The sequence below is a fragment of the Tympanuchus pallidicinctus genome, unplaced genomic scaffold, assembly GCF_026119805.1.
Source record: "Tympanuchus pallidicinctus isolate F22 unplaced genomic scaffold, pur_lepc_1.0 scaffold12, whole genome shotgun sequence".
Classification (NCBI taxonomy): domain Eukaryota; kingdom Metazoa; phylum Chordata; class Aves; order Galliformes; family Phasianidae; genus Tympanuchus; species Tympanuchus pallidicinctus.
Window position 1 is genome coordinate 7,771,498 of NW_026294637.1, and position 15,509 is coordinate 7,787,006.

Consider the following 15,509-nt stretch of genomic DNA (forward strand, 5'->3'; position numbering starts at 1 on the left):
TGTGTGACTGCTTTAGCACCTGCTCTGTTCAGCAGCTGTTGTTTGGGCAGGAATTAAAAACCCAATAATGTGCTGTTATTGAGTTCCTATGCACTGCTTGAAGCTGGCTGGTGAATGGAAAGACAATCATAGTAAAACTCGAAGTTTAGTCTGGTAGGGATTTTAAATCTAAAATTAAAAGCTTTGTTTTTGTCCAGTGACTGAGTCTTTATTAGCTGTTGAAATACTCTGTCCAAAGTGGCTCTTAATTAGATTTTCAATCTTAAATACTGTATGCCAGCAGTGACTTGTATAAGGTTTCATCTTTAAAGTGGTTTGAGTTACCACAGCGCAGACAACTCGTGTTAATTTACACTTCAGTCTTCAGCTGCACTGTGTGAGTGGGCCCAGCATAAGAACTGAATTCCTGCATAGGTTACTTGCAGCTCCTTGAGTGGGGTTATCTGGAGGAAAGGCAGGCAGGAAGGTGCTTCTCCACTTACAAGTACAGTACTTCAGCAAAATCAAATCTAGCTGCCATTTGAGGTCAGTGGGGGCTTTGTGTGTTAAAAGCAAAACACTTCTGTATAGTGGTGGGTCAGACAGCTGAAAGAAGCTTAATTGCAGGTTGAACCTTAATAAGATACTGAAGTTTTTCTTTTTTCTTCCATGTCTTACATTTTGAGTTCTCAAAGTAGAGCACTTCACTGCTATGAACAGGGGACTTGGCTGGTGTTGGTGTTGCTCCGAGCCTTGCAACCCAGAGATTTGCTTTTGAGTATCAGTTCCACGTGCTTTTGGTAAATGAACACAAAATGCAATTGTTGTGTGACTTCAAATACATCTTGTGTAAAAGGAAGCCTTATCACCCAGGTGTATTTCTGACCATAGGTTCATCTAGTTTTATAGCTAGACAATTGGTGAAATAATCAAGTATCTTAGATCCTCTTCACTTCTGAGTTTTCTTTTTCTATGCTTTTGATATGTATGCTGACATTACTTGTAGCATTGATTTTCAGTGATGCTGCTAATCTGTCTTCATTTTGTCTTAGAAGAATTGTCTGTGCCTCATCCTAATTTCTGGTGAGGAAATATAAAATGGTAGACCTAAGCTGATCTTGAATAAAATAGCTGATACCTTGAGATACTTAGTTTGTTAACAAGAAACATTTATTTTGCAACTGGTGCAAAATTGAGCAGATATGTCTGTATATATGAGGAGGAAAAAAAATGAAAATTGATTTTGCCTCAGTAAGTAACAGATGTCAGAAACTCATCTACAAGTTAGGCCTTTTGAGAATAGTCACAAAGTTAAGAATACCATTAAGGAGGATCACTTGTGGTAGTTCTGCTGGTAAGGTTTAAGGTTATCCTTAAGCACCTTGATGGAGCGTAGAGAAATGTAGGTTTCCAAGTATTAAGTGTAAAAGAGTGCTTCTGAGGTGTCTGAATAATGGGAAATATATCAATTTCAGGTGTGTAGAAGAAGAGAAAATGGCTCAAGAAACCAACCGTAGCCAAGTGCCTATGCTTTGTTCCACTGGTTGCGGATTTTATGGGAACCCTCGGACAAATGGCATGTGTTCAGTATGCTACAAAGAACATCTTCAGAGGCAGAACAGTAATGGTAGAATTAGCCCTCCTGGTAAGTTGTGCTGTTGTGCTGCTGTTTGGAAACTTGAAATGATAAGCTAGACTGCACCTTGACCGTGGCACAGTGCTAAATACGCAGGAGCATTAGTGCAAACCAATAGATTGTATTCATCCATGTATTTTAACTGATGGATTGAACTTGGATGAAATGCTCACAGTGTTGTGCTGTAATTAAGCTCCTTAAAGTTGCTAATATATATTATGTTCATATGGTGGTTTACAATTCCAAGATGAAAGTGCAGAGATATATTAACACATTTTTCCCAAAACTACTGATAGTGGAGGAAACATCTGTCCTAGGGAATGTTTGTGAAAAGCGTTTGAAGTGTAGGTTTGCAGCCTGATGCTGAAGGATTGACTCCCAGACGCTTTTTTCTATTTTAAGAAAGGCTTCTCCTCCTTTTTAATCTTTTTTTTTTTTTTTTTTTTTGATCCAGTGCCCAAAGTATTTGTTCTGTTCTACATAACTGATTTCCCCAACCCACTGCAGTAAGTGCAGTAGAAATTTCCTCTCTAGGAGAAAGCTGGGAGGGCTCTTCACCCTCAGAGTTAATGGTGATTCCCTCGGGAGAAGGAACCCTTTCTCTGTTCTATTTCACTCTTTCAGACTTCAGCATGTCCTGCTGTGGGAAGGAGTGTGACAAGTGCATTCCTCTAGAATCTGAAATGCCTATTCTGGCTTGGCTGGATATCGACACCAAGCTTCTCCCATTGGGCTCTATTGTGAACTTTTTCTTTTTTTTGTTATTATAAATGTAATTTTTACTTGGAAGCTTCAGCTTTCATCGCTGGAAACCTAGAGATCCAGGTTCTACAACTTCCTAGTGTATCCTAAGGAGATGTTGAGATGCTGCAGTGCTGTATCTCGGAGATCCACTCTGGTTCATTTAAGAATATCAAAACCTATCATGTTAGAGAACTTGGAGTTTATACTGAGAAGGCTGTTTGTAGACACTCTAAGTAACAGAAAATAGTATTTTAAAGCTCTAGTTTTGCAGCTTTGTGCTGTGAAGCTTGTGGTGGCCTGCGGCTGAAACACGTTTGAAATATGACCAGACATAATTACTTTTTTGTAAAACTATTTTTCATTATGATGTAGACTGAGATTCAATTACTTTCCTGGCTGGTGTCATGGGGGTCAAAGAATAGTTGTGCAGTTTATGTAACCCTCGGAAGTAGTGTAACACATTTTACATTAGTGTCTTCCTTCCAGCAACTTCTGTCAGTAGTATAACCGAGTCCTTACCGGTTCAGTGCACAGAAGGCAGTGCCCAGGAAACTCAGTCAACTTTAGATTCTTCATCGACTCAATCTATGCAGCCAAGGTAAGCTGGTCCTGTCATTCTGTCTTTTTTTGCATGGAAGTGTTTTAGTCTGCGTGATGAAATTAAGTGTGCTTTGATGCTCCGTAATTAAGTGCAGGGATCTAGCTTAGGAAAGCATCTAAAATTTAACTGAAACATTTAAAGCATGGGATCTCACAATAAATAGTAGAGGATCTGTTAGCTACATCTTGCATTCAAATGCAAATTTCTCTTCAGAATTTAGCCTCAAATAGGAGCATTGCCAGCTTCATGCTGTTCCATGGAGATTTATCTGGCTAGTCTTCCAGCTCCACAATTTGCAGTTAGTTGTATACTTACTAAGGCAGTGTTTTTTCCATTCCATACACTTGAGAATTGTGTAAAAATGGCAGAAAGCTGTTGATGGGTACTCTCATAAGTGTATGATAATGTGTTAACAAACTGGTTGCTTTGCAAAATGTGGAGCATGCAGGGGAAGGATGTCTAAATCCTAGTACAAGTTGTACTGCTGAATTGATGTCTTATTAAACAAGTCATTTCCAACTGGATTATACAGAGAGACGTAATGTCCTCTTGTAAATCACTCAGACTTACTAAGTGCTCTCCATTTGTGAAAGCTAAATATTTATTTGCTTGGCTGTATTTCAGTTATGGATTGGTATAACCAACAGCAACTTTAGAAGTGCTTTGGAATTTTTTTGGAGTGAGGAATGTTAGCTGCATGGTGGAAGTGAAATGAAAATCTGAGTAAATACTGCTGGTTAAAAAATGAAATGTAGTAAAGTGCAGACCAAGGGTAAGCAGGATTTGGTTTCATTAGTTATCGCTGACTGATTCTGCTCAGGCTGTTTTCTGCCCTATAGCTTTTTATAGGAGGTTTTATCTCTTGCTTGCCTCCTGCTCTGAACTGAGTTCTGGGTGCTGTGCTTGATGTCGTATTTGATTTTTCTATTCTGGGATTTCTAACTGAGGTAGAATGTAAATATCTTGCCCTCATACAACAGTTACACTAGGTATTCTTAAAATAAATTAATGAAAGAAGAATCATCCAGGTCGGTGTGCAGAGGTGAACCAGCTGAAGTGCCTTGGGTTTGTTTTCCCACCCAACCTGTATTTAAAAGAACTGTATTTGATCACTAGCTTGCTTGTTGGTTACAGGAGAAAGGAATGGCTGTTTGCCTTGAGCCTCGCATGGCAGAAAATCAACATCGTTTTCTTTTTTCCAAAATAAAAGTTGGGGGCTCAACTTCAGTCTTTGGCAGTACCTCACTGAGCCTTTCCACGCTCTGAGGAAACAGCTGCAGAACAAAACATGCCTTTCTGTAGGTGTTCAGACCTTCAGGTCAAGAGCTGCGTGCAACTCTTGGCAATTGAAGTGACCACCCAAATGTCCTGGTTGTGTCATGGCCTTCGGGGAGGGCTTTGTTAAAGTGTGGGCTGCTGGGTAACCCAATTTCTCTTATTCAGAGCAAATCCCTGAAAACAGAGGGAGAAAGAAGTTGGGCCAGTGGGTGGTGTTACCCCTCACCTGAGCCTTGTGGCACAGAAGAGCTGCCCCTGTCTCTCCCATAACTATCCTGGGTATTTGACTGTGGCTCTTCAGCTGCCCTCTGGTTTTAGCAGTATGGCTGACAGAGTGGAGAAAGTTGGCCATTGGTGTTTTATACTGCACGGATATAAGTTTTGTGTAGAACTGAAGATGCTTTACTGCTGGAAACATTGACATGCTGCAATTTTCTTGTTCGTATCACAGGAACACCAGAGGTAGCTCCCCTACAATTATCTTGCTGGCTAAGGTTTCAGAAATTGTGTTGAATGTTGCATTGTTGCTTCTTCTGTATGGAGGAATAACATACTGAACTACAATAAATGGTTGGGGGGCTTGAGATAACACATTTTTTGTTAGTTGAACTGGTTTATTGCTCTCGGTATGAATGCAAAGATGTTTAATTTTTCATCAGTTCAGATTGCCTAGTAATCTTAATTGAACTTTGGTTACAGAAACAACACTGAAGTGAAAAGTACTGGCATGCTTGTCAAGATTTACTCTAATGTATTTCTTTCAGGAATGCTCTGGAGGACATAGACAAGCTTCATGTTAAAAAACAAAGTATAACTTTTTTTCTTTGCCTTTCAGCCCTGTATCAAGTCAGTCACTTTTAACAGAATCTGTAGCATCATCCCAACCCGATAGTACAGCTGTGGACAAAACAGTACCTGAGACAGAAGAGTTGCAAGGTTGGTACCTGGCTTTTGGAGACGGATCTTGTAAATATCTTTTAAAACCTCGACTGTTCGTTATACACTCCTGTTCAAGAGATGGCCCATTCTCAGAACTAAATGTTCTGTGAAATCAGATGTGAAAAAATAATGATAAACTTAATGTAAGAGTCTTGAACTGTAGATTTGACTTTAATTGCAAGTTTCAGTAACAAGTGTGTTAATTGAGATTGGAAATACACGTCATAAATGAATGTATTGTTAAGTCTCTATGCCACAGCTACTACATGAGGATAGACTTGGGAGCATTCATTATTTCTCAGGTTGGTAACTTGCTGGTTAGGCAAGCACCACGGAAGTTTGAGTGTATTTGTTACAGAGGGTGTTATGACATAGCTGAAAACTGTCAGTGTAAGCACGAAACATCTACTGAAGAGCCTTTTGCCTAGGGACTTGATTGATTTTTAGTGTATTACTTGATCAAAGATAAAATTATTATTAGGTTATGCACTCCAGTTGCTTGGAGGAAAAAAAAAAAAAAAAAAACCACCTGGAAGGATCATTTCAAGTCTGGCCTATAATTCTTGTTGTTATTACAATGTAAACAGATTTTGTTGTTATCTTGTTTTTTTTTCTTTGTTGATTCTTCTGCTTATGTAGAGGCTTGCAGAACTTAAATGCCATTAAACGCTTTAGTTTTCTTAGGAAAGTGCAAAAATCAGATAGTATACCAAATTTGTTCAGGCCTGCAATCCACAGACTTTATAGAAGGTACTTAAAGGTAAGTCAGTAAGTATTCTGTGTTTTCTCTTGCTGACACAGCTAAGGCTTCAGTGTACAGAGCTCTGCTTCTGCAGGCTTAAAATAGCAGTTCAGGTTTTCCCACAGATACAATGTGCCATTTCACTCAGTTGCTAAATACAGGTTCTTTTGAAACTTCTGTTAATGAAGTTCAGTGTTTCAGGTATTTTACCAAATCAGAGTTGTCCCTTTTTGTAGGGTAGAATAAAAGAGTCACTCTCTGTGACTGTTACCTGTGCTCAGCAAAGTCTTCTGAGTTTCGTAACTACAGTTTGTGTGACCAAGGAGGTGGAAAGACTTTAATGCTTAGGCTGTTTTGTACTGCTATTTGCAAAGTTAATTACTGGAAACATATTTACATCCAGAATGCATCTTTAAGAGTATGTACTAGTATCCATTACTTCATTTTCTGGAACAGAATACCTCAACTTCGACAGTGTGCACAAGGCATGCTCTTAATATACAGATCAGTGACATCTGACCTTACCTAGTCTGAGAGAAAGCAGGGGCTGCAAGGGCTTATAGGTCTCAAGTTGTGGGTACTTGCACAGTGGAAGTGGCTTTTCAAGGCACATCTGGAGCTGTTGTACCTCTGAGTAAAAATACACACATGGCTTTACTTTCATCTCAGTTCTACAGTATGGAGAAACTGGGAAGCATTGCTGTAACCCAGCTCCTGTACAGGTATGTGCCTTGCAGGGGACCTCATGTCAGACACAGAAATCTTTGTACTGCATGTCACATCTCTATCAGAATAAGCCTGTATCAGGCAATATGATGTCAGTTCTTTAGGCTCATCATCTACTGCCATGTTTTTTCTTACTCACTCCCAAAAGCTTCCAGAACCTGCTAGTCTCATGATTCTTCTTCCACCCAGAGCCTGGGTTAGTGTCTCTGTCTACATATACGTCTTGCTTGCTTGGCTTAACTGCAAGTTGAAACTTTGGGCTTACAGCATATACTGCTTTTTCACTTGGAGGTAGGGTAATAGTATTGTAGCTTAAAATCATTTTTGCTTTTTCTGTGATTGGGCCTCTGGAAAGACTTTACCCAGCAAGCTTTCAGAAGAATGTCTCAAATCACATTCAGAGAATTAGAGGGAACATATATTTATCCCTCTCTGAAACTAATTCTCCCTATGAGAAGATAGGAACTAGAAACTTTGATTTCAAGGGTATGTTCCTGTATTCCCATTCTGCAGAATGCATTTCAAGGGTCAACCTACGTCAGGTGTTTAGAGTGTTTCAGCTGTGTCCTTTTCTTTGTACCTTATTAGTTTCTAAACTAAGAACATCAGCACGTAATTGCAGTTCTAAATTACAGTCCCTATTTATAACTGGCTGTGGCAGGGTCAGCCCCATTTTTCTGAAGATTACTTCTGTGCTATCCCTTAACTGAAAACTGTATGAAATGTAGCCTTTCCAGTTTTAGCCTTCTGCTTTGAAAAGTGCAAGTTTGAAAAGAAAGCAACTTATATTAAGTGCTAAGTGGGCTTTATTGCCTTGTTAAGGTTTTGCATCCTAAAGTTTGTTTTTCCACATCATTCAGAATTTGAATTTTAGGCTTCTGACAAGAATGTAATAGGGCTGTGTGAGGCAGTTAGCATGACTAGCTGTGTAGCATTAAAAAGTCTCAGTATGGTAGGAGTCCCAAACTAAGAGCTTATAATTCTTGTGCTGTCTGTGCATGGGGTGTGTGTGTGGGGATTCTCCTGTTTGATCACTTGCTCAGCATTTATTAGCTGGGAAAAAAACCTGCTTTTAGGTACCGAGTAGAGCAAAAAGCCCAGACACTAGATAGTGGCTAATAGGTACATATCTTTAATTTACTGTTCTTATGAACGTATCATTGAAGGTGACCTAAAATGAAATGCACTAAGTAGGTACAATCCAGCTCTTCTAGCAGCTTTCTTCTATTTTGAGCATCTCTGCAACTCGTTTTAGGTTACCTTGTGGACTGCTGTACCTTTCACTCAATGTTACAGCCGTGTTACAATTAGCCAGTCAGGATTCCTTGTTTGTTGGGCACTGGGTTAATTGGGCTGCCTCCTGGCAAGCCTGCAAGCAAGTGAAAAAGGTGTTTCACTGCTCTAGGTTTAATGAGTTTAAAATCAGTCAGGTTAGGATTCACATATTTCAGAAAGACTTTTTAAGAGGAAATCAGACTTAACCAACTTGAGTATCCAGCTGAAAAGTGCAGGCATGTTTGTTCTCAATTAAGCCAGCTGGTTTTGCACTTGCTTGGCTTTGGTTGTGGGGCTGTTGTTTTCATTGTGAGGTATCACTGACTGAATAAAAAGCTTTCTTAAGAGTAGTTGCTGTGGAATTTTACAGGCAGGTAACCTGGACCTAATGGGAATGCTGTTGAGCCAAAAGTTCATCAACTTCAGTGGGCCTTATCAGGGCTGTCTCAGTAAGCTGTACTGGAGTGGCACTGATGGCTACTTCATGTTTTTGTGGTGGTACCTGGGACTTGGGTGTGGAGAATGCTTATGATAGGAGTGCAGAAATAACGTAGGATATTTTGATTTACTAGAGGAGTTCTCCAGGCAGAGAGGGAAGGATGATAAAGATTTAAACTTAAATTCTGTAGGTAAGTGTGCTTTTACATAAGATAGCATTAAAATAAACGTAGTGCCTCCATATTATAACACTGTACAAGGTCTCTCAGTAGTATACTGGATTAGTTTTTTTAGAACTTCTGCTTTACTCCTAAGGTTGTTCAAGTAGCACAGTGATTATGTTTTATTATGATCTTTACTTTCTAGTTCATATCCATAAGGATTAGCTTATGTTTGTCATCAGCCAACATCTAAGACTCCTTCTGCCTGTGGTGGGGGAAGGCTAGCCTGACCCAAGTGAGAAGAGAACCCTTTTTAAATTGTATAGGAACCTAGCAAGGAGTGCAAATGATAAGGTTGGTTTTTGTTTTTTGTTGCATCTTTAATTTGAGGCTGAAACAATCCCTCTCATTTGAGGAAAAAATGCAAACAGGACTGGAATGCAGCAATATCCTGCTGTTGTCTTTCTGTAGGTGCAGTGTGTGTTAGGCTGATCACTTTGGCTTCTTGTTGAAAATTAGTAGTGATCTTCTAGTTTAACCTTATATTTCATTTCTTTTGGGGAGTGAGTGTTGTTCTTCCTAGGTTTGGTCAGATGTGCTTAAAAGGTAAATGTAGCTGTTAGTCTTTTCATGGGAATGACCTTTTTCTTTCAGAAGCTCTGCCTGGTAGCAGAGGTGACAAACAAAACATCCAGAGCAGGCGGAGAGGAGAGAGCAGATGAGGTGTCAGCAGCTTTGCAACAAATGTACGCAGTTCTGTGTTGAGCCTGCAGGGATACAAGAACTAAGTGTGCTTTATCTCCAAGGTGTTGTTTTCATGGTCAGAGTATGCTGAAGTTCAAGCAGACTTGGCATGAGCAAAGCACTAGCAAAAGCTGCTGCCTCTAGAAGGAAATCCAGGCTCTGGTTGTTTTGATCAGCTAGGAGCACGCTCTGTAAAGCAAGGGATTTCTAGTGGGCAGGACAGCTTGTCGCCTCCCGAGAGGTGAGTGTTTCTTCTTGCTCTGTTCCTTGTTGGTTAGTTGGCAGCTTGTCCTGGTACTGCTGGTGCTTCTGTTCCCCAGCAAAAGGCAGGGCTGGGGCTGGAGGAAGGGAGGGAAGCAGTTCCAGCAGCACAGGCAGCAGCATCCTGGAATCCAGACAAAATACAGCAGCTGGGAGTGGTTGCAGCATATTTCCTGTGAGCTCCAAGCTGGGTGGCATTGCATTTTACCTAGCTTTTTTCTATTGTGTGTCATGCCTAGTTTACAGACAGAGCACTGACACCCTGTTATCTAAAGGTGACTTATTAGTTGGGGCATTCATGATTATCAGAGAGGATCTGCAGTCAAATCTGTCTTCTGTGCAAAAGCAAACTGAGAGGCAGAATGTATGGTTATTACTGTAGATAGAAAATGACTTGTGGCAGCAGTAGAATCTTCCCACTCAGTTCAGCAGTAAGCAGCATCCCTTAAATATTATTAAACCTTTTTTTCTTGTGTGAGAGTCTTATGTAGAAAGTAAATAAGTGTATGTGTAGATTAGAGAGCCTTGCTATGCAGGGAACTGTGCCAGCTTTTCTTAAATTTGCCTTACAGTTACAGAGGCTTTCTGTAAAAACTTATATTGAAGTAACTGGATTTTGCTGCAAGAGGAAATGTAAGCCTGAGTTGTTAGCTCCGAAATGCCAATTTATGGCATAAAGGCTTCCTAATGAATTAATAAATGCAGGAAGGTCTGCTCTGTGTAACACTGCTAGAATGCACTTTGGTAACTCTTCCCGCTTCTGATACTTCTTGTGCATCTTTCAGTCCTTACTGCTTTCATACTTACCTTGCAAACCTCTCGAGCCCTTCTTGAAATCAAGTTTGTTCTGGTATCTATTTTTGTTTTGAAAAGTGAGGAATGTGCAAATATTGAGGAAAACCAACCAGTTTCTGTTTTGACCTGAGTAAGGCAAATATTGCCAGTACTTTTTGTTCTTCCACACAATCTGTAAGCTGTCTTCTGTGTGTGAGAGAACACTGAACTAGTCTGAACAGATAGTAGTCTTAACAAATCTCTTCAAACTGAGAGAGGTATTTCCCTTCCTCGTGGGTTTCAGAGCAGTGGACGTCCTGTAGTTCTGAGATTCATGGACAAAGGAGTGACTTCCTTGCTGTAGATGTAGGTGAGCAGCAGCATCACAGTAGAAGAGATTGTTCTGAAACACTGCACTTTGTATGGCCTCAGTATTGCAGCCTTCAGTGAAAATAAGTGTTCCAACATTTTGGTAAGAAGGATTTTTCATAGCACGTACTCATAATATACAGTGCTGCTAATGCTGCTTAAAAGCTTCTTTCTGTATTTCCTGTGTTAGGAAACAGACCAGTAACACTGATGGGAAACACTTGGTGCTGGATGTTCATTCTCTCCTCAAATCTGGCAGCTCTGACTCTTAATTTTTAAACCTATTTTTACTTACTTTGATGTACAAAGGGACAGATAGCAAACCTTTTAATGTGTGGTAACTTAATACTGTCAATTCTATAAGGGCGTTCAGTGAGTTCTCTCCTTGAGTTGGATTGAAGGTTTAAAGGGAGGGAGTGCTTTGAGTACATGACTCAACCCCACAGCCTGAGTTGACAAGATGGGCTTTAGCTTATCGTATCATTTAGAGGAAGAAGAGAGAAATGTTTTCCAGTGTTCTCATCAACTTTTTAATATTAGCTTCCGTGTCAGAGAATGCAGAGCCTACACCTGAAGAGCAAGACAAGTCACTTGACAAACCAAAACAGAAAAAGAATCGCTGTTTCATGTGCAGGAAGAAAGTTGGACTTACTGGTAAGAAATTCTCTTTTTGCTTCTTCTTAAAAAGAAACTTAGGCTTTGGAGCTTTGAAAACATCTTATGGCATAAATGGGGTACGGTCACTTCTTCATGCTGTTGATTGAAAGAGCCTTTGCCCAAGTTTTGTTTCTAGCTGGCTTGTACTAGATCTAGTCTTCCATGCATTTGTTTTGTTTTTCAGCTTCTTTTCTTTAAGTGAAATTTGTAACTGCAAGTACTGCTCTTTTGAAGTCTGCTTAGCTGGGGGTTGGCTGATAGGTGGCTGCCATCTGCTAACCATCATTGCAGTGGGTCAGTGGAAGGGCCAGAGAAGCTTGGGTTGTGTGGGATAATGGTTCAGAAACAAAGAAAGTGATCCAGAAGTCTTCAGGAATGCGTTTTGCACTGATACATAATGCAATAGGAAGGATTGGTCAAGTCTTGATTTAAATACTTAAATGCATTATTTTGATTCTTATGCTTTCTGCAGCAGAGCTTCTCTTTGGCTGATTGACACTGGTGACAGATTTATTGATAGTGAGTGAACACATTCAGGATTTAGAACAGGTGGGTGTGCTCAGAACACTGAACTGCCTAAAGTGATGTTTCTGTCCGCAGGGTTTGAGTGTCGGTGTGGGAACGTTTACTGCGGGATGCACCGCTACTCAGATGTACACAGTTGCTCTTACAATTACAAAGCTGATGCTGCTGAGAAAATCAGAAAAGAGAATCCTGTAGTTGTGGGGGAAAAAATCCAGAAGATCTGAACTGCTGCTCCTGCTGGAATACAAAATCCTTTGACCATCTGCAAATTAAATTGACTTGAGCTTTTTTTCCTTAGTCATCAGGAATGTAGAGCAGTGTACCTTGCCTAGACCTTTTAATCATGCATGTCATCAGATGAATAGATTTTGTTCTTTGTTTTTGTTTTGAAAATGACCGAACATTTATTTTCATTGCAGTTTTCTGTGGCTGAAGACTTAAGTAAAACTTTACAAGTATTATCCTTTAAGATCATTTTAATTTTAGTTGAGTGCAGAGGGCTTTTATAACAAACGTGGAGAAAATATTGGAGGGCTGTGCTTTTCCAGGATAAAACATGCATGCGTTAACTTTGCAGTTTATTTTCTTGTTGTATATAGCATTTCTCTGCAGCACAATTTCCTTTTTTTGATAATGCCTTGTATGGCACAACTAGTTATCAGTAACTGAATGTATTTTAATCATTATGGCTGCTTCTGTTTTTTTTCCCATTAACGAGAGGTTATACATGTTCGCATATTAGCTTGTTTGCACCCTCTACCTATTTATGTATGAATCATTTGTAATGAGAGTGTGTGCTGAGATTGTCTGTGTGGTTTGTTTTGTTTTGTTTTTTTTTAAATTGGTTTGTGTGTATGGGGGAAGGCTGTATGCACTTCACTGACTGCAGGTTCCATTGGTATTACATCCATCAGTCTGTCTGTACACAATATGAAGAATGATCTGAAGTACCTGTGCTGTATTTATGTTTATTCATGTCTTAACTTTGATTAAATAAAATTAAAAAAAAAAAAAAAAATTGGAGCCCCTGTGGCTGTCACTGGCATCAATAACCTGGATCTCTCCTGCTTTGTTTTCATGGAACCTTCCATTGATGGTTCCTTCACTTACAGTGCATTTGTCCACAGGCTGTACGTATCCCAGTGCCAGCTATAGTCTGATTTTGTATTTTGTGCAAATCCCTGACGTGTGCAGGAGTGGGGTTATCTGTGATGATATGCTGAAGTTGGGAACATGCCTACAGATAGGTGAAAGCAATGTCTCCAGCTTTATTGGTGATTAGGCCAAGCACATGTGACTCTGGTCCTAGAAAATACTGCTCTGGGGTTTGTGATTCACTGTGACAGAGCACTGCACAAGCCTCCTTGAAGTTCGATGACAGAATGTGTCCTGAGACAGCTCCTCCAGTGGCATTGTGTTCTCAGGTTTGAAATCCACAGGCTCCAACATGGAAAGCTGCCACAGCCACCCTCCATGTGCATCAGCAGATCTGCAGGTTTGTAAGTAATCCTCTTGTGGGGGGTAGGGAGAACCCTTCTTACCGTTTTGTAACTGTTCAGTAGTTGTCTTTAAGACAGTATGTTTGATCAGACCCAGAGTGTTTCACCATTCTACCACCCAGGTCATCCACATAAAGTTTGAGTAGTTTGTGTAGTATGGTAAATTCAGGCAGTGCTGCTTATCACAGGACTTAGCAGAACGCTGAGGTGGGACTAATTCCTCTCCAGGTGGTTCTGATCCCTGGCTGACATTTCACGTGGTGGCTTGCGGCTGCCTTTGAGCATTTGTGAAATAAATGGAACTGCGTGGCTTTATTTAAGATGTTAAATTTTTAATCAAAGCTGGCTGCATCCCTTAAAATTTTGAATGCTCTTTAAAAGCTATGGTTGGTAATTAGCAGACGAAGCATTTAGCACAAACACTGCACAGCAGAAGGAGCTTTCTCTATCAGATTGCTATGGAGAGTAATTTGCAAGACCAGTCATAAATGAAGTATCTTGTTCTTGCTGAAGTGGCTTACTCACAATTGATGAAGCAAAGTGTTGTTGTAGTAGAGGAGCGGAGAAGTAACTCCATGTTCCAGTAGCAGTCTACACCTATGGGTCAAAGATCTTGCATTTCCTCAGAGCACTTGCTAAACTTCCTCTTATGCAGCATAGAGAGCAGAAGAGCAGCAGCTTCTTTTTTCGTGGCTGTTTGCTTTTCACTTAGCCACCGCTTTACTCTTCTCTAAAGCTTTCCTTCTGAGTTTAACAACTTCCTCTTTAGTATTTTTGGTCTCTCCTCCTTTATCTAGAAGTATCCTTTTCTATTTCCTCTGGCAGTGATGTTTCTGGGCTAAGCAGAGAGGAGATGCCATCGATTTTGCAATGGGGGAAAAACAGTTGTTTTGTAAGTTCTGGTATCTGAGAGATTGGAAGAAGAAAGGGCAGAGAAGCAGCTGCCTTTGGAATTCATGTAATCCTTACTGCTGCCTGTTATGAAGCAATAATTCTGCTGGCCCTTGATTATAAGGTAGGAAATGCAACTGTGCCAAGAGGAAACTGGACTTGCAGTGTGATGGCAGTGCTGACTGGCAGGGTCAGTCTTGGGTAATTCTGTTTCTACACGTAACATTCTCAAAATAACCCAATAAATCTGTTTGTGGCCTGGCTTGTGCAGATTGCTCCAAGTAGAGAATATTGAAAGATGTAATATTGAAACTTGGACTGGAAATCAACCTTTCCCTGATAGTAAGTTGGTGTTTGCTTTGGCCTTGGCTTCATGTTATCACGGTGGTTGATCTGCTTCTCAGCCTGGATAACCAGCGATGCTTTTCATATTCTGTCATCAGCATTAGGTTAGCAGATGAACACTTTAATTAATACCAGCGCATTCACAACACTACAGCACCCTTGCATAAATCTTGTTTTTCCAGACGTGTGCTGTGTATTTGATGCACGCTTTCAAGATGTTTTCTTCTTGGAGTATGCGCACACAATTCCTGTAACCTGGCATGAAACCACAGTGTTAAACATTCTCAGCGGTCACTGGAACAGTTGTATCTGAGATGCATCGAATTTGCTTACGGGGAATTTTGCAGGAGTTGGTGTGAGGCATTGTATTGTTTGAAATAAGAACCCATTCCAGATGGCACCACGTGAGCTGTCTTTGCTATAGTGAGGAGCTGTCACAGATGGGCTCTCGTCACTGGTGTTGTGTCATCATGTGCTGAATCTCTGCCTCTCCAGCTTGTTCTGTTTCTTCTAATGAGTCTTCTCTGCCAAAAAAAAAAAAAAAAAAAAAAAAAAAAAGAGTTGAGCAGGAAATAAGTTCTTATAAGTTCTTTGCCTTGGCAGTCACAAGCTGTCTAACCACACTTATTGAAAAGGTGTGACCTCTTCTGTTTGGTTTCAGTTTCACAAGTATTCCCTCATTGGTTTCTGTTTTTCCCAAATGTGGGTGTCCCGTGCTTTGGGTAAAAGCTGCGCTGGTGATCAGAAGATGCCACAAGTTTCCCTGCCCTTGTCCTGTTTGCACAAACCCGTTTTTAAGCTATTGGAACCGTCTGGCAAAAATGTAATTTGGATACAGCATTATGAAGCTAAAAAGAAGGTGAAGTGCAGCTGGAGGTGACAGTTGAGCACTTTCTCAGTGTTGCTGAGCTTCTGGCAGAAGAAC

At 40.3% G+C, this 15,509-nt stretch overlaps 1 protein-coding gene across 3 annotated transcripts in view; it reads left to right on the top strand.

Annotated features, from left to right (window-relative positions):
• The window catches only part of ZFAND6 (zinc finger AN1-type containing 6), a 31,948-nt gene extending 19,081 nt beyond the window's left edge, over positions 1–12,867 (top strand). For 2 of the 3 annotated variants that reach the window (XM_052671694.1, XM_052671696.1), the window contains exons 2-7: positions 1,455–1,624; positions 2,846–2,957; positions 5,074–5,174; positions 8,493–8,549; positions 11,208–11,321; positions 11,925–12,867. In XM_052671694.1, coding sequence (XP_052527654.1) covers positions 1,474–1,624; positions 2,846–2,957; positions 5,074–5,174; positions 8,493–8,549; positions 11,208–11,321; positions 11,925–12,073 — 684 coding nt within the window. In that variant the 5' untranslated portion in view covers positions 1,455–1,473 and the 3' untranslated portion in view covers positions 12,074–12,867. Of the gene's footprint in view, positions 1–1,454; positions 1,625–2,845; positions 2,958–5,073; positions 5,175–8,492; positions 8,550–11,207; positions 11,322–11,924 lie in introns of those variants that run through there. The other variant, XM_052671693.1, reaches the window with a different exon arrangement.
• Positions 12,868–15,509: the final 2,642 nt, after the last annotated feature.